General features: G+C 46.9%; 8 protein-coding genes across 8 annotated transcripts; 6 read left to right on the top strand and 2 right to left on the bottom strand.

The window, feature by feature from the left end:
* Positions 1 to 618: 618 nt before the first annotated feature.
* On the top strand, positions 619 to 1,704 carry I302_109089 (uncharacterized protein; the record flags this gene model as incomplete). The annotated part of the gene is made up of 5 exons (XM_019194818.1): positions 619 to 682; positions 776 to 941; positions 1,060 to 1,258; positions 1,370 to 1,549; positions 1,651 to 1,704. 5 exons carry the CDS (start codon positions 619 to 621, stop codon positions 1,702 to 1,704), a joined length of 663 nt encoding a protein of 220 aa, XP_019043654.1.
* A 373-nt stretch (positions 1,705 to 2,077) lies between these two features.
* I302_109088 (nucleoside diphosphate kinase) lies at positions 2,078 to 3,225 on the bottom strand (the record flags this gene model as incomplete). Its single annotated transcript, XM_019194817.1, has 6 exons — positions 2,078 to 2,132; positions 2,233 to 2,434; positions 2,596 to 2,662; positions 2,741 to 2,773; positions 2,879 to 2,945; positions 3,191 to 3,225. 6 exons carry the CDS (start codon positions 3,223 to 3,225, stop codon positions 2,078 to 2,080), a joined length of 459 nt encoding a protein of 152 aa, XP_019043653.1.
* A 924-nt stretch (positions 3,226 to 4,149) lies between these two features.
* I302_109087 (uncharacterized protein) lies at positions 4,150 to 4,503 on the top strand (the record flags this gene model as incomplete). The annotated part of the gene is made up of 1 exon (XM_019194816.1): positions 4,150 to 4,503. The coding sequence occupies one exon, from the start codon at positions 4,150 to 4,152 to the stop codon at positions 4,501 to 4,503; it is 354 nt and encodes a 117-aa protein (XP_019043652.1).
* A 689-nt stretch (positions 4,504 to 5,192) lies between these two features.
* I302_109086 (uncharacterized protein) lies at positions 5,193 to 6,931 on the bottom strand (the record flags this gene model as incomplete). The annotated part of the gene is made up of 10 exons (XM_019194815.1): positions 5,193 to 5,361; positions 5,478 to 5,547; positions 5,648 to 5,709; positions 5,788 to 5,884; positions 5,964 to 6,143; positions 6,215 to 6,359; positions 6,422 to 6,517; positions 6,595 to 6,621; positions 6,712 to 6,729; positions 6,821 to 6,931. 10 exons carry the CDS (start codon positions 6,929 to 6,931, stop codon positions 5,193 to 5,195), a joined length of 975 nt encoding a protein of 324 aa, XP_019043651.1.
* Positions 6,932 to 8,156: 1,225 nt separating this feature from the next.
* Positions 8,157 to 10,750, top strand: I302_109085 (uncharacterized protein; the record flags this gene model as incomplete). Its single annotated transcript, XM_065870793.1, has 11 exons — positions 8,157 to 8,282; positions 8,338 to 8,601; positions 8,694 to 8,759; positions 8,842 to 8,867; positions 8,956 to 9,115; positions 9,256 to 9,419; positions 9,521 to 9,606; positions 9,693 to 9,780; positions 9,861 to 10,129; positions 10,306 to 10,508; positions 10,619 to 10,750. 11 exons carry the CDS (start codon positions 8,157 to 8,159, stop codon positions 10,748 to 10,750), a joined length of 1,584 nt encoding a protein of 527 aa, XP_065726865.1.
* Positions 10,751 to 11,673: 923 nt separating this feature from the next.
* On the top strand, positions 11,674 to 13,958 carry I302_109084 (uncharacterized protein; the record flags this gene model as incomplete). The annotated part of the gene is made up of 6 exons (XM_019194812.1): positions 11,674 to 12,078; positions 12,217 to 12,452; positions 12,559 to 12,762; positions 12,869 to 13,366; positions 13,453 to 13,719; positions 13,838 to 13,958. The coding sequence occupies 6 exons, from the start codon at positions 11,674 to 11,676 to the stop codon at positions 13,956 to 13,958; spliced, it is 1,731 nt and encodes a 576-aa protein (XP_019043648.1).
* Positions 13,959 to 14,487: 529 nt separating this feature from the next.
* I302_109083 (uncharacterized protein) lies at positions 14,488 to 15,935 on the top strand (the record flags this gene model as incomplete). Its single annotated transcript, XM_019194811.1, has 2 exons — positions 14,488 to 14,627; positions 14,714 to 15,935. 2 exons carry the CDS (start codon positions 14,488 to 14,490, stop codon positions 15,933 to 15,935), a joined length of 1,362 nt encoding a protein of 453 aa, XP_019043647.1.
* Positions 15,936 to 16,509: 574 nt separating this feature from the next.
* On the top strand, positions 16,510 to 17,812 carry I302_109082 (uncharacterized protein; the record flags this gene model as incomplete). The annotated part of the gene is made up of 5 exons (XM_019194810.1): positions 16,510 to 16,555; positions 16,637 to 16,869; positions 16,942 to 16,993; positions 17,056 to 17,648; positions 17,732 to 17,812. The coding sequence occupies 5 exons, from the start codon at positions 16,510 to 16,512 to the stop codon at positions 17,810 to 17,812; spliced, it is 1,005 nt and encodes a 334-aa protein (XP_019043646.1).
* Between the last annotated feature and the right edge of the window lie 90 nt (positions 17,813 to 17,902).

Raw genomic sequence — 17,902 nt, 5'->3', positions numbered from 1 at the left:
ATCAACCAGAAAGGAACGTGCAGATCTCCTCAAGGAATGTCATGTTCATTCACCTCCGAATTCTTGGTAAGTCTGAGATACAGTAACTCCGGTGGGATATGCAAAACCTCAGCGTCTCCCCCAGACGTACGTCCATATATCTTTGAAGCTGCCATTGAGAAAGAGATCGAGGGGAGTGACGTGAAGGCGGTGCCTTTGGGAGAGTATCTGAGCGTGAGGTGAGATCCCAGATCTGATTTTGAGGCCGAGGCAACTGTTTCCCATGTTGACGACCATCAAAGCTTTTGGATCAGACGCACTGTAACTCGGTTCCAAAGTACTCTGCGTCCATCAAATGACGAGACCAGAAACGCTTACGGCTGATCATAACAAAATGATCAATACCAATCTAACATACTGTATAGCATAGCCCCATCGATATCATCCTATAAAACCACAGATACCAATACCTTGAGCTGTATCCGAGCTACAGCATCTCTAGTGACTATCATTTAATCAATACTCTCCCGGGACGGTCACTTCGGAAGGAAGGATATTCAACACTATATCTCAACTAACCATTCACGGGTCAAACCGATAATCTACCCCAAGAGATAGTATAATTTATAAACTTTCAAGATGGCAAGAGGTGGCAATGCGTTTTGGATATTCATAGTATTCGGTAGTCTCACCATCGTGGCCTGTAAGTCTACAGCGTCTCTTTCTTGAAACTATCGAGCTATTCGCATAGGGTACTGGCTGACTGGATTGTATCTTGACTTGATCATATCCCCAGTGATACCACTCACATTCTACCTCATCAGCTCCCTCTCTCCCAATATCATCCATATCCTATCCCTCGCGAAGGTGACCGGAGAATTTATCGATCCGTCATCCAACGTATCTACCAAGGCTGAAGTGAGAGTTGGACCGGCGGGTGGATGTGTATGGTCTAATGTGACGTACGTGCAATCTCAATTTCATGTGTCATCCATCCTAGTTTGTCTACCACGGCGAGAGTGGATATACATGGAGAAGAGGAAACCGACGTTTGAGCTGACACCTGTTCATCACCACCAGCCAATCTACCAAATGCATCGCCCAAATCCCATTCCAACCCTCCCCAGAGCTTCTCCACCTCCCCGCAAACAATACAGACATCGCATCGTGTTTCCCCGTTGGTCTCGGTCGAGCACTGGCTTTAAACCACGTTACCACCGCCTTGATGGGGTTGAGCATCTTGGCGGTGTTAATAGATTGTCTGATCTTGAGGGGAGGGGTGAGTGTTCGCTATCCTACTCGTTTTGTCTATCTTGTTGCAGTGCACCAAGAGTAATGTAGTTTGGTACTGTCAATGCCACTGACAGTTATACCCATGTTCTTCCCCTAGATCTCACTCGCCATAGTATACCTCACAATCTTCATCATGTGGATTACATTCATCCTCGAGACCGTGTACATTAGCGTCATCCACCACCGATTGGATAAATATAATGATCATCATGAAGGTACCGGTGAGGAGTGGGAATACAAAGTAGGTGAGGCGTACTGGTTCGTGCTGGCAGCTACGGTGAGTATTTCCTCACCAATAAGCTACCATACGATAACAAGATCACTCTGGAGATTTATGCAGATTCGTCAGACGCTGATATTGCGTATTACGGAGTATAGATCTTGGTATCCCTCATTAGCTGTGGTGGGAATTTCTCTATTGATGCGAATTAACCTATCAACAGCCCAAGGTAGAATCATTGTATTATGGAAAGGTAGATGATCAGATTGAATTAGTTTATAGTATTGGGTTAATAGAGCCATATCCATATAGAGTCTCATCTCGTCATTGTCATCATATATCGTTCAGTTCATCTCGCGGGAGTAAATCTCAGTGGAACATCTTTATGCAACAACTTTTTTCCATACTCGCATTCTAGTGGTAATCTTTGGTTCAGATACATGATCGAAAGGTCAGTCACACCATGCGTCGGGTTTAAAACAGTACACAGTAATTGAAATCAATCGCTTGTATACTCAAGTGCATGGTAGCAATGTATTTTATCTAGTTCAACTCGTCCATTAACCGCATTAACGGACAATCGACTTAAGCCTCGTAGATCCAAGTTTGAGCGTCAAGCTTGTATTGAGCGACACCCTCTCTGCGATCGCCAAAGGATATATCAGCTTTGCTCTCTTCTCTTGATATGCTCATTCACAAGGAGGCATAGCTGGGAATGGCAGTACACAACCCAAACTCACGGGAACCAAAGGGCAATCTCCTTTTGACCGTTCTCGACGGAATCGGAACCGTGGCAAACGTTCATACCGACTTGGAGGGCGTAGTCACCTCGGATGGTACCGGGAGCGGAGGCGAGAGGGTTGGTAGCACCAAGCATGACTCGGCCGGTCTTGACGGCATCGAGACCTTCCCAGACCATGCAGACTACGGGACCGGAGAGCACTGCGGTGGGGTTCGGAAGTCAGCACTGGCCACCATAAGGAGAGGGTTTGTATGACTGAGAGTGTGGGACGGATATAGCTCGATAACAGGAAGAGAGGAATGCAGCGGAGATTATGCTGGTCTGGACGGTTAACAAGAGAGGGGGAACAATCCCGACTCACTGTATTTGATGAGTTTGGGGAAGAAAGGCTTGTCAGAGAGATCAGAGTAGTGCTTCTCGAGGTGTTCCTACAAGTCGCGCGGGGATCAGCTTGAGCTCGAGCCGCAGTTATAGCAAGGGAAAGCTCAGAGAGAAGCGTGGCATACCTTGGAAGGGGAAGCGAGCTTGAGGGCAGCGAGCTAGAAAGTGGAAAATCATCGAGTTAGCATGCACCCAGATCTTGAGAAGCTGCTCAGAAGCTATTGGATTTTGGTTTAGCTTGGGGAAAGGGTCGAAATACCCACCTTGAATCCTCTCTTCTCGAATCGGGCGATGATCTCACCAACGAGTCCTCTTTGGACACCGTCGGGCCTGTGCGGGGGAGGGAAGGTGAATGAACGTCGAGGATGATTCAAGAATTAAGTCGAGTAGTCGGAATCAGAGACAGCGAGTAGAGAGCACATCGACGCGTCAGCGAACAGTTCTTGTGTCGAGACAAACAATTCATATTCTTCCACATAGCTTGTTCTCCCCACTCGGCCATCCGACCTGACCTTCCCCCGCCGTATCTAGACCAACTGCGACGTGTGAGAGAGTGGAGAGGAAGCGGCACTCACTTGACCATGATGTAGGTTTGCTCAGAGGTAGACATTTTGGTTATGATTGTGTGATTGTTTTTGGTTGAGAAGGTAGAAGCAAGAAGTAGAGAAAGAGTCGAGATGTATGTCTCTCGTCGTGGTGGTGGTTCAATCCTCCTCCAAAAAAAAGTCAATGCTTCGAACGTGGAGGTCAGAAGTCGAGGTGATCGGCATTACACGGGTTGATCACAAAGTGGCACTACAGTACGAGTAATCGTTATCTGATGCTTGCTTGCGGGGCGGATGCGGGGTAGCGTAGTAGCGTAGTAGCGTAGTTGATATGACGTTGGGATCGTCGATGGTAGAGTATTCGTATGTGAATGAAAGATACGAGTACATATCATCAACCTTGTTGTAGTTGGATTTCCTTGCATAGCGTGCGTAACAGCAATAACAACGATACGATACAAGACGATATCATCTTGCATAACGACCTTGACGGATTACCTTAGAACGTCCTAAGCAGACACCATCTCCACAGGCTGGACAAGGCTTAATCAACTCCAACGCAGCAAGTCTCACCCATAAAGCCAGGTATGTCCAGTGGTGCTGCCAGGTATATATATCTGTAGTACGAGCTGATATCGCTCGAACAGACGTATCAATATACTACCACATCGTCCTTTCCTTACCTCTCATCGTATTGCAGAGCGACCATATCCTTTGTTCTTCCTTCCCTGTGGACACGTCGATCAACCCATCACCACGTAATCAAAGGAAGTATCCGCTATAATCAGCGGTATAATCGCGTCAGGTCAGATCGATCCGATATCCCTCAGACCTATCCTCGAGCCTTGCGATCGATCCTTATCTTACCAAAGGTCATCATCCCCTCCATACAAATACAAGATACAAGACTAGGCAACTACAAGACCAAACAAATACAACTCAACGCAAATACCCACCCCCTCACGTAAGACACCTAATAACTCTACGCGATGTCAGTTAAATTCACCCCCGGCCCTCACCCAACCTCCCTCTCCCGCTCCTCCTCATCCCATCTTCCAACCCCTACTCCGGCTCCCTCACAGCCCAACTCACCTATAACAGTGACTTTCCCCAAATCACCGCACAAACCATCACGGCTCAACCCCAACGCTGACGCCAACGCGGATGAGTTGGAAAGACAACCTCTGATTAGTACTGGGGAACTGAACAGGCCGAAATATACTTGGTCAATCATCAGTGGGGTAGCGGTGATGGTTCTTATAGGGGTGTTTATAGGGTTTGGAGGGTGGAGGTTGGGTCAAGGCGCGGGAGGGGGGAGGTGGCCCGGGAGTCCTGGGATATAGGCTGGGAGGTGGTAGAAGGAAGAGCTTGGAGGGAGGTGGACCTGGTCTCTAAGCTTTGGCCGATCAGGCGGGTCAAACTTGATTCTCTTCTCAATCTTCGCTTTTCGCTCTTCTTTCAGCCAATTCTTCCATAATAAGCCTGTTGGTCTCGTCTCACTACGAGATAATTCGGTGTCTTATGAAACTTTCTTGTATACATACTTTAGATTCTACATTTATCGTGAAAGATTTAATCCTATCTTCTCATTTCGTTTCGTTATACGAAATCAGTTCCTTTCTTTTCTACGATCATTTGACGACCTGTTCTTTCATACTTTGTATCCTTGATATTTCCGTCGTTGTATCCCCAAACTATATGTTGAGATGTAAATCCCCTATGTTCATGTACTGATTTAACGAAACGCATCGATATATGCAAGGCAAAATGCAAGTATAGTCTAGCAATACTGCATGCGTGATGAAATACCATTCTCATAGATTGCGTATGGAAAAAAATGCATTGACCTGATCCGAATGACAGAATGTATCATTAAAAGGAGATAATACTATGGATACATGTATAAACAGGTTTGAAAAGATATCATGAATTGTATGATGAGACTCAAATCAAGAGAAAGGAAGAAGAAATAGCTCTGCGTTTTATGAAAAAAGTAACTGAGAATGTTATGACGAGAGGAAGAATTTTACGTTTAAACAGCCTCGTGACCTCTTGGACCGGCCGTGTTGACGTTGTTACCCCCGTCGTTGGCTGTAGTTTCAGATCCCGAGTCATTCCTGTTTCGAGACATCCTAGAAGTGACGGGGTGGACTTTGGGGGATTCGTGATTATCTGTTGAGTCTTGGCCTGGGGTAATTCGCCTGTGCGTTTCATCAAAATATCAGCATCCATATTGTCTATAAGTTGAACCAAACTTTGACGGACGGATCCAACGGAGAGAAGGATGAGGGAGAGACGGTACACGACTTGGGCTTACCAGTATTTGATCTCTTTGAGGAAGACGTAGAATGCTGTAGCTAACAATGCACCGAGGGTAGGACCGAGCCCTATCGTCATCGCACAGATACATTAGCATGTTTGTCTCTACTTTGCTATACCCTCTTATCGAGGAAATTGATATACCAGGCTAATGGAAAAATCGCTCACAGTAGATCCAGTGGTATGGCTGGAATCCCTGGATACAAGCTGGACCGAACGCTCTTGCGGTGCTAAGTGAAGTTTAAGGATACAAATCAGCGCTGACATGTAGGCATGGATTATTGTGGAGAAGAGTTACTTTAACTCACTTGACTGCACCTCCAGTGAAGGCGATAGAGAAAAGCATGACGATAAACAATGTGAACCCAAATCCAAGAGGAGCGAAGGGAGTGAGCAAGTGTTTTTCTGCAAACAATGCCATCTTAGCACCTCATACTTTGATGATCTAGTGTCTGTCAGCTTGATGAGATGGGAGGATGCTCACCCGCAGCAAGCATCAACACGCTCAACACCAAGGTAGCAGTAGTGAACATCTCGATAAAAAGCCCCTGAGCCTTGTTCGTCCCATTTGCCAATCCTACATTCACCACCAATGCGCCGGGAGTGAGACCATCGAGGATCGCCGAAGCTACTATGGCTCCTACCATCTGAGCGAGGGAGACGACTATCCGAGTCATCGCAGGCAGGATCAGCGCACTGTCGTGTTGTGGTTATGGAGGGATGGATTAGACTTACGGATAAATCTCAGAGGCTTGATAGCGCCGATCAAGCACAGGGCCAACGATACAGAGGGGTTGAAGATACTTCCTGTGAATCTGTAGAAAATCGAGGCGGTTGCGAAGAGGGATAGACCGAATGCGGCGGAGACGTAGTAATAAGTCTGTTGTCAAGCCATAACATATCGTCAGTCCGCGCGGTCTGATGTGATTAAATTGAACGTACCAATAGCTGATTGCTATCGCTTCCTGAGGGTTCTGTTCCTGCTTTGTCTGCATCGCTGGCGTTCGAGTTGGTATTGGTAGATGCTGTTTGGACGGCCTAGCGTTTGCGTACGATTCAGCGTTGTGTCTCGTTTGCTTTGGCAACGCAGGCACAGAAAAACGCGGAACACTCACTCCTAGGGAGAAGAGAAGGAACAAGATCTAATGGAAGCAATCGAGAACACAAAATACATCAGGATAAGTGTCCTACTGCTCAATGTGGGGTCGCGTGAGTGAGAGAGAATTACGTACAGTCCCAATGAACTCTCCCTATCACCAGACAGACACAAGTCAGCGGGTGCTCGATGCGCTATGAAGAACAGGGAGGCGAGGGAAGCAGGAGGTGAAAGAGCACACTCACTGCCATGGCAATCAGATCATTCTTGATATCAGCGAAGATCCCAGTCTTGGGCTCGTTGCCCGAGTTCTTGAAGGGTTTCTCAGCAGCGATGTTTGAGAATTTCCTGCCCATGGTGGTTTGTTGTGCGATGGAGGTGTGCAAGTAGGTGGTACTTAAGACAGGGGATTAGATGGAGTATAAGATAACTTGAGAACTATTATAACGGATTGTAGGTATGGTAAAGTGGAAGATCAATTATAAAACAACTACTTCTACAGTACGATGATATATCTACAAACGATGAGATGATCGTTGACTGACCTCATAAGGATGTGAAAGTGCGATGGAAAGTTTAATAACCCTTTTTACTCCGACTGAGGTCATATACATCATCACTCTCACTTGATCAGATTAATTTAACTCTTTCGTGTGTATGTGCTTAGTGCAATTCCAACGAAATGATCGATCCTTGTCGTACTCGCTACTAGCAGTACCCTTATCAAAAGAGCCAAGGAAAATTCTTCTTCTTTTTGCTCGACGGGACGCTACTTCTTTCTGTGGAACCTTTGGACAATGACGGCATGACACGTCTTTTCTTTTCTCCTTGTTGGATCTCAAACTACCTTCCCATACTGGGCGCAACGCGCAGCATATCCAGATGTCGAATGAACCCCTTTGATCAACGTCTTGTACACCTTTGATACACGGTTTTCCCATCAAACTACGAGTTGTAAGACTGACCCTGAAGTTAGGTTAAGCGGATCAGGAAAGGAATCTTGTCGTTGACGCCCTGCAATCATGCATCATCTTACGATTCGGTCTGAAGCAATCAAGCAATCGAGCACCATGTCGATCATTTGCTGTACAGTACTGTGTAGACTTGGGTGCTATAAAATGTCTTACCAAAGATCGGTTGTCTCAAATAGTCAAAAAATAGTGTGGAGCACTTGCGTCATAGTTATCATTCTGATCTTGACCTGATCTTCGGACTGGAATTCTCCGAAAGTATAGTGAAAGAGACAGCGCTTGGATCACGTGATGGTGATGGTGGCTCGGAACCGACGGAGGCCATGGGCCATGAAAGTCGCATGGACCGGTTGAGAGGATGGTTTTTGGGTCCGGTGATGAGTTAATGTTGACAGGTGATCAATAATCAATACATATAAAAGAAAGTCACGTTGGTACCATCAGTACGGCTGATGTTCACATCAGCAGCGACAGTAGAGATATCATCGACGATGTAGATTGCATCCATCTCTATCGACATCTTATAGCTCTAGCTTCGATGACTGACATTGACATGGTCAGATACTAACACCAACGACACCTACTTTACGCTATAGTCAGATTGATGATCATGTCGTCACTCCTGCTGAGATACCCTGCGAAAAGCGGATCAAATCTACTAGTAATCAAAACACACAGGCATATTAAATTGATTTCATCAAATGGCTTTAAAGTCATCACACCATCAAGGACACTTGTAAGCTCCACCGCTCACTCCTGACTCCCAATTCGAGCGCTGATCCATATTGCAGATTACAGGACCACCCCCCTCCGTCCCTTCCTCGCACCGCCATACCACCCCGACCTCCGCGCCCCTCCCTTCCCCCGAGCCGTTACCCTTCTTCTCACCCGAGGTATCTGCAGCTCAGAGTCAAGGCGATGCCAAACCATTATACGTACCTGGTAGTCAGGCGGACAGGCTGGCCAGAGTAGGACGGATGAGTAGTCCTCTCAGGAGGGGGAGTCATGAGAGTTGGTGGTCGGGTGAGATGGGGTGGTTTAACGCTGTTGCCAAGGTGGGTCAAACGTCTCACATACTCAACCGGTGGTTCTGTTTCACTCATCGGTATATGAGAAAGAGAAGGAGCTGATTGATGTGATGGATTAGACGATCCCCACGTATAGGGTGTTGGACGAGGAAGGACATTTGGTAAAAGGAACAAAGGTACCGGAGGTATGTGCCTTTTACGCTACAACTTACAGCACCTACGTTCACGGGATGGAAAGGAGATGGTACTGATAACATGATGCGGTAGATAACGAAAGAAGAGGCATTAGCTATGTCGGTGAACGATTCTTTACAATTGAGGTTCTGAGAAGCAGAAGCAAATCTGGGAAAATGTTAACTAATGTTTTCCCGTTTGTCATAGGTATCGCACGATGACCTTGATCCCTATCGTCGATAATGTCCTATACCTATCTCAACGACAAGGCAGAATCTCGTTCTACATGCAGTGTGCAGGTGAAGAAGCTGCTATTGTTGGTAGTAGCGCTGCGATGTTGGAGGGAGATGAGATGTTCGGACAATATGTGAGTGGACATTGGTGGTACATGACCATTCCCCCTTTCAGCGTCTTTCCCCCATCTGCGATGACGACATATTATGCATAGAGACAAAAGGTAGGATGGACCATCGTAAGGCTGACTTGATATTGTACTGTTCATATCAGAGAGAGTCAGCGGCTCTACTTCATCGTGGCTTCACCCTCGATTCATTGATGTCCCAATGTTTCGGCAACGTCGAAGACAAGGGAACAAAAGGGAGGATGATGCCTGTGCATTACTCTGCGCCCGAATTGGGATTTCATACGATCACTAGTCCGCTAGCTACCCAGTGAGTGTCTGCTTACTGCTATCTATCAAGACCATGTTCCGGTACTCAGAAAGATCATCAAGATGCCCGGGCAGATATATGCTGATAGTAGTATGGTATAGGATGCCTCAAGCTGCTGGTGCTGCTTACGCGTTGAAGCTTGATGAGGATAGACAAGGTGATTGTGTGATTTGTTATTTTGGTGATGGTGAGTTCAGTCACATGCATCAATATACCACTACATATACTGCATTGCGATCAAAGGCTGATTTGAGATCGCACTGCGTTATGTAGGTGCTGCCAGTGAAGGTGATTTCCATGCTGCGTTGGGTATGAACTCCGTCCTGGGTGGACCATGTATCTGGTTTTGCAGGAATAACGGGTGAATTTATCTTGTTCACTGTCACCTCATCTGCTCATTGTCATATTCATTCACTATATTGACCTTATGTACATCGACAGCTTCGCAATCTCCACACCGATAATCGACCAATACGCAGGAGACGGGATTGCCTCTCGGGGACCGGCCTATGGACTAGATACGATTCGAGTAGATGGGAATGATGCGCTGGCTGTGCTTTCTGCTGTGAGAGAAGCTAGAAAACGAGCTGTGGAGGGGAAGAAGGGTGTTTTGGTGGAAGCTATGACGTACAGGGTTGGACATCACTCGACGAGCGATGATTCGAGTATGTACAGGCGGGTGGAGGAGGTGAAGGAGTGGACTGTTGTTGGTGAGTCGAGTGCACCTCTGGTTCGATATGACTCAGGAGGGCATGGCGGTTGAGTGACATGCGGAAGGGTGATACATCAACATACCCTTGAACCGTGGACTTAAAACTATCCTGTTGAGCAGTGCTAAGCCTGACTGACTGTTCATTGTACTGACTGATGTTCGCACCCCCCTTAGATAACCCCATTCACAGATTCCGAGCATTCCTAGCCTCTAAATCATGGTGGGACGAGAGCTCTGAAAAGGAATTACTCGCATCACACAAATCAAAAGTCATGAAGGCTTTCAGTCGGGCCGAGAAATTACCTAAGCCGAAATTAGGGGAGATGTTCAATGATGTTTGGGGAGTAGGGAAGGGGGATGAGGTCCCTGCTGTTATTGTAAGTGTTACTCTGCCTCATTACATTCTATACGGCATAGGCACTATGCAGTGGAAATATTCCCGTTCGATGGCATTGAAAGATGCTGATTCATTTGCATGCACTTTCAGATGGAACAGCGTGCCGAGCTTGGACGACTGCTCAAGAAATATGGGGATGTGTGGGAACCTTGGCGTAAGGAACGAAAGAGGTTTGTAGAGGAGGGGATGGACGTTATGGACTGTGATGGACGGGGGTCATAGGCATCATTATCATTCCTCCGCATTGATCCTGTAGATTCAGCATTGTAAAGTTTATTAGTATTATGTCATGTAAACTAGCGGATCGTTTGAGTGTAGTACCATATTTTGTGATACCATGTTTATATGCATTTCATTTACCATTTGTTATTGTTTCTTTGACTTCTCCATCTCCTACTTTCATCTGCGCGGCAACCTTGATATCCAGTATTCACCTGTCATAATGCCCGATTATGTGATAGTAGGAAGCACAGATTCTCCAGCATCTTCGAGCTAAACGCCAAGTACCGCCTGTCAGCTGATGCTCGGATATCCTGTGCTCGTGGCAGCTGAACAGCCAACGCAAACTCACCTTCTTAGCTTGCTCAGCAGCATCAGGTTCAGCCTTCCTGGCTTCCTCTGTCAAACCCTCTGTAGCGGGAAGTTGGGGTTCTGCGCCATGCCACCTGGGGATCAGCATTTGCCGTGGGAAGTAGAGGATCGACAAAAGAGGACTTACCTTGTTGCTTTTGGTCCTGGGATTGAGATGACATTTTGGTAGTTAGTGTTGTTGTTTTCTGGAAGAGAGAGAAAGAAGAAAGAGGAACGAGTTGATCTTTGACTACGACTGGGGATATGGTGGATGGTGTTGTGACTAACCTGACTGATTCGATCGTTATGTACGGTGATGTCATTCCGGTTCCAACCATGTGAGTACCACGTGATAAGCCATCCAGATAGTCGGGAATGCAAAGTAACCGTGCACTCCATCAGTTGTCGACATCAATATCCTCACTTCATAGAGGCATTCATCTCAAGAATACGAGTCAATTCACTCCTCTCCACGTCATCAACATTCGAGAGCGTTAGAGAGCTTCAGACCTCAGCAGATGTAAGACATCAACATCGAAACCAGCGACCAGCGAGCAGCTTGTCGTCTGACAACGATGGAACAATCTTACCAGAAAGATCAGGATGATGAACTAGAGTTGGAGGGTATCAACGAAGATGGTCCATTGTTAGGACGTGGTTCACCCAGAACCAAGACCCTAGCTGGTCAGACAGAACTAGATCCTCCCTTAGACAAAGTACAACGTCAACGCCAACGTCGGAGAAGGTGTTACATCATCTTTGGAGTAGTCATACTCGGCTGTCTACTTATCATTGGCTTGTTCCTCCCCTCTCCCACCTCCTCCTCTGAACTTAGTCGGTATGCCGAGAAACTTGAATGGGAGAGTCAAAGAGCAAGGGATATGCTGCTGAGGAATATCGGACCAAGGGTAGGGGCGAATGATGGACTGGTAGTTGCTAGTCCCAGTAGAGGTGAGAGCGAGGATTTACCAGATTATTATGTGAGTTCGAATTTCAGACTTTCATTCCTTCGTGTCATTACTGTACGTCATGTATTGGGCGTGTTGAATGGCAAGGTATAATTCACGATGCAACTCTTGTAGAATATGCGGAAACAGAGCTGATCACTTCGAACACAGTACACCTGGACAAGAGACTCGGCATTAGTGTATAAGACACTCAACACTCTCGATTCCTCCTTCCCTTCAAATCTATCACAATTTGACGAACTTCTTTTGAGAGATTATGTTCAATCGCAACTCACCATTCAGAACACTGCAAATCCCTCAGGAGGACTCGATGATGGAGGGCTGAACGAACCGAAATTCCAGGTTGATGGAAAACCATTTGTGGGTGATTGGGGTAGACCTCAAAGGTAGGTTCTCACGTGTCATACATACATCCAAAAGCCAGATAGAGAGGAACGTTTGGGAAATGATTTTCTCGCAGGGGTCGGATTGCTTACATTCCTATATGTGCAGAGATGGACCTGCTCTTCGAGTATTGGCTTTGATCCCCTATGCGCATTTCCTGCTTGACCGAGCATATCCTGCGGATCTGAAATATGTACAGGATAATCTGTATGATCCCGATCAAATCATGGCTCCTGGTAAGGTAGTGAAAAACGATTTGGAGGAGGTATCGCACGGATGGTCAAAGTCGGGGTTCGACCTCTGGGAAGAAGTGTAAGTTTGGTTTACACTGTAACTTCAGATGGGTACAGATCGAATCCCGTAGGATGAAACCCTTGAACGATCCCGTGAATTTGATGCTAACATAGTACATGATCAGTAACGGCCACCACTTCTTCACTCTCATCGTATCGCTACGAGCCCTCCAAGCTGGCTCGTCCCTTGCATACCGACTGAATGATACTGGTGCCGAATTATTTTACTCCGAACAAGCTGATTCTATCGCTCAGAAGCTGAAGGTTTTCTGGAACGATGAGAAGCAGTATTACCTCTCGACTATCCCTTCGTTACGGCTCGACGGGGATAATACACCTACCTCACTTCCAGAGAGAGAATGGCTGGATTGTTCGATACCCCTCTCTCTTATTCATGCTGGAGATCATATAGACTTAGATGGTTATGGCCAATACAATATGACTATACCGGTATTCTCCGCAACTAATCCGGAAGTGATCTCCACCTTGCATCGATATATTCTCTCGTTCGATGGGCTCTACAAGATCAATGGGAATATAGGTAGCTGGACGCAGGGCTGGGCATTGGGAAGATATAGGGAAGATGTATATGATGGTGTAAGGAAAAGTAAAGCGAATCCTTGGTAAGACGTGTTCCCCTACGAACATTGATCATTCACTGGATGAGAAAGATGAGTCAATTTGGCTGATGATCAAGGGATTGTTACAGGCACATATGTACCAACGCCATCGCACAATCCTTTTATATCATGGAAGCAGAACATCGAACTCAAGGGTATATCGATACCACCGAATCTACCAAGCAATTCTGGAATCAAGCGTTAAGAAAGACTGTAAAACCTGGTAGAAGGTATGGGACGGGTGGTAAAAGTTTCGAGAAAGCGTTGAAGAGATTGAGGGAGATTGGGGATAGGTATTTGGACGTTTCTAGGGATGCTATGGATGGGGAAGGATGGATGAGCGAGCAGATCGGAAGGTGAGTCCATCATCATCCGCACTACTATCCTAGAAATCCTGTCCCAAAATATAGAACTGACTTTTGGTCAATCCACTGTGAGCTTTTCAACTGATCTGTTATTGATTTGTGATTTCAGGAACGATGGGAAACCTAGAGGAGCAAGGGATCTCACTTGGTCGTATGCGAGCTTCATGAGCGCTGTTAAAGCTAGAGAGGAAGCTATGGCTTCGACCGGGAATGAGATTGTCTCGAGGTAGTTAGAAGCTAGGAACTGTGAACCCGTCTAGAACAGCATCGTTGTACTGTAAATCCTTTTGACTTCTAGGATCGCGCTATGCGTGGGTTTATACAGTAATGCGCATCCAATATTCTGTATACTAAGCATACTCTAGGGTGTATGACCCGGACGCCCGTTGTGAAGTTCCGGCACTGGTTCTTTACCGTTCACTGAAGCCGTCTGCTGTCCAATCTTCTCTGCGAGATTGGGAAACCCACTCGTGATCAACCAAGGTCGTCATCCTTTGATCCCTGGCTCTTTGACACCTGTATCAGGTTCACGTCCTTTCTCGAGCGGGTCTACCTTTTTCGGAGTCCGCTTCTCTGCCCAAGAGCGTAAATCGAGTCTCAGCTCTTTGTACTAATTATGTACCGCACTGCTCAGCTATACATGTTCCAAAGTATAGATTGAGATCGTGTCGTGATTTGCCACTTGAATCTTTTGGTAGATGTGCACTAAATTCACCACAGCTACTGTTACCTTGACTCATTTCTGATCCAATCGTCACGATGAACGACGACGAGCTGCAACGGATTCTCGATTATAATTATGCCACAGAGGGAATGCAGAGCTTGTCGCCGGATACGAGCGCTAAGCCAGCAACGGCGGCTTGGAGTGAGGGGTACCGAGACTACTATCCCCAACATGAGTGAGTCTGCTCGTATCGACGCAACAAAAATCAAAGAGATAGGTGATGCTGACACAGCGGGACAACATGCTGGTTTATCTACCTAGCTACTACCAGGGCCAACCCTTTCAAATCGATCACTCAGTCCCGTCACATGAAGTAAGAGGATTTTCACAGAATTCCATTTTCCCTGCTGGGGGTCAACATCAAGAAGCGCAAGCATTTGCTGAAAACAGTCATTCCACAAGCTGGACACCTGGTCGTGGTCAGCATTCGAACCTTTTGCAAGTCCCTTTGATTGTAGGAGGGATGGAGTACCCTCCGCCCGCCGGGTCTAATTTCCAAATCTCCATCGAGGAGCCGGACGTTAACGCCTGGACTGGCGCAGCCCATTCAGCAGTTGCGAATACGGTAGCGAATAATACCATTGACTTTAGCTTGTTACACCCAAACTATGCTTCTCTGGACGAAGCAGCTCAAAGAGAGGACATCCCTCCCGGCTTGGGCTCTGTGACGGACCCGTCCGAGGATTCATCCGAAGCTCGATCCTCCACATCATCTCGTGGAAGACACAATAAATCCCATTCTGCTGCTAGACGTAGGGCAAGACCCAAAGGTGGTACGAGCTCATCACGTATACGGAAACCGGTCTCCAGACTGCGTGCCAACCCTAACTATGAGGAAATGCGTCTTTATCGGGAGGGCAGATTTTCAGATTTGTATGGTGAATCCGAGTGTAGCTCGTTGAATGCTATACATGTGGGGGAATGGACCTCGGCCGTCTTGGTTTCCCAAGAGGATGTTGGCCGTCACTTTGGAGGAGACCTTGAGAATAGAGTCGACAAGGAACTCGTCACCCTTACGCGACATCCCATATCACCTGGTGACGGGACAAGGTGGTACTACAAATTGGAAACCAAAGACCCCAGTGCAAAGCTGATAGGCCGCTTATCGGAAGATGCCACGAAATTCGAGTGGGTGACGAGCACGAAAGTAAGTTCATTCGCCAACGGGGGGTGGACACCTGTTAAGATGTGTCGGAGAGCACCCCTTGAGCAAGAACAGACAAATGTAACCGGCCCTGATCCGCCCGAAATGGCCACGGGAGAATCAAACGATCTTTCAAAGATAAATCAAAAAGGCAGTGTTCCATCCATTGTTGTTGTTAACCACCACGCATGTGGGTGGCTTGCTGTGGATAAGGGGAAGCCCAATCATTATCGAGGTCAGTGCTCGAAGCATTGGGAGAAGGAAAGGAAACAAAAGCAGAACACTAATGCTAGACGACCAAAACCGCAAACGCGCTCTGATCCAGAGAGTGAGTCGTGAGACCTTCGCTAATTGACTGAGAGGGTAGTAGTGGGACATGGGACTCCGTAATGGAGTGTCGACAGTCAATAGACAGCTATGGATTGTTGTGAAATATCATCAGTCATACTTTGTTGCAAGTCTTGATTCTATTGTCACTGCATTTTCAAGGTCACGGTCTCGTCTGCTTTTGTGTTCGCGTCTTGGGTGAGGAAATGTATCTAGGACTATACTCACTGAATTGCCCATGTCTCTCGCTCTCATTCTTGCGTGTCCAGCCCTCCCTGCTCCTTTTTCCTTCGAGGCTGCTCTGTCTTGTCTCGAAGCAGATCAGTTGCCACGTGCCACAGAGCACGATTATCCGAGCTTTGCCTTGTGCGTTCGGCCCGAACATCACTTTCAAATCCAATTATTCGGATCTCGTCGAGTCCATATCTTCCATCGTTCATACGATACACTATACACTCGTATCGCATTGAGATTTCCTCTCAGCCCAACCACTCCCCCAAATAGATCCAACTCATTCGAGACTGATAGGTACAGCAAAAGCTGAGAACCAATCTCTTTCAGAATCATCACGGGAGGAACATCATAAATGGCATCGTCATCTCAGCCCAAGTGTCTGGTCAGAGGATCAATCAGTATGTGTCTGCCCTTGCCTCTCCTCCGCACCAGAACTGCCCTCTATAGGAATGTCGAGCTTACCATGCGCTAAAATTCAGACATCGACGAGTTCTTCGCCCTCCCTCATATCGTCAGACCGGGCGAAACCATCTCCTCTACCTCCCTGACTAAACGAGCGGGTGGGAAGGGCGCGAACCAAGCTTACGCAGTTGCTCGAGGGGGTGGAGCTGTCGATCTAGATGGATGTATAGGGAAGGATGGGGAGTGGGTTAGAGGGTTTCTCAAAGAGGGTGGAGTGAGCGATGGCAAATTGATAACGTTGGATGATGAGGTGAGTTACCAGAAGTAGAGCAGATCCAATGAAATAGTGAAGATGGAATAGGAAGCTGATGATGAAGTGAAGTTGACGGGAAGAGCTATCATACAATCTGCTTCTGATGGAGAGAATTCCATAGGTCAGTCAATGTTTACCTACACGATGACTTAAAATCATGCTAATTTCTTGTCGTGTTTACAGTTCTCCACGCAGGAGCAAACTACCATCTCCCTTCCCCTCTCCCCTCACCCAATCTACAAGCCTACACTCACGTCCTCCTCCAGAACGAGATCCCTCTCCAGTCGACGCTCTCATATCTCAAAGCATCCAAGCAAGAAGGCCTGATATCAGTATTCAATCCCTCACCGATGTTATCCCCCGCCCAACTTCGAGAGTTCCCGTGGGACTGTCTATCATGGTTGATAGTAAATGAGGGAGAGCTATTCGATCTACTAGACGCTTTTGATGAATCCCAGACGAAAAAGAAGAAACAGCAGAATTTGGAGGAACTAGAACTAGAAGAGCTGAAGAAACGGTCCACGGAAGGTATATTGAATCTGCATAGAAACAGCTATTTCTCCAAGGATATCAACATAATTTGTACCCTTGGGTCCAAGGGAATACTGTATTCTAACCCTACTTCTGGTAGTGACGACGTTGGACATTTACCTGCTGGAAAACTGGTCAATCCCCTTAAAGATACGACGGGGGCTGGTGATTGTTTTGCGGGGTATTTCGTTGCTGGCTTGATGCGGGGCGAGGGTTTGGAACAGGTGCTCAAGACTTGTTTGACGGTGAGTAGACTTCTTGTCATCCCTTCATCTGGTCGATGGCGAATATCATGAGAGCATGGTATTGATAAGTTGACATAACCTAGGCTTGCGCTATTTGCGTGGAAAATCAAGGAGCGATGGAGAGTGTTCCAAGTAGAGAGACGGTACTTTCTAGACTATCGTAGATGGTATTTTCAAACGTGTAGAAGGTGGACATTGCACTAACAAGAAGTTCCGACACTATGTCATCCGAAGTGTACAACATGCATTCAGCA

Source organism: Kwoniella bestiolae, chromosome 8 (genome assembly GCF_000512585.2).
Source record: "Kwoniella bestiolae CBS 10118 chromosome 8, complete sequence".
Lineage (NCBI taxonomy): Eukaryota > Fungi > Basidiomycota > Tremellomycetes > Tremellales > Cryptococcaceae > Kwoniella > Kwoniella bestiolae.
Note: the sequence above shows the minus strand (reverse complement) of the source record. Positions and strands in the feature narration are given on the sequence as shown.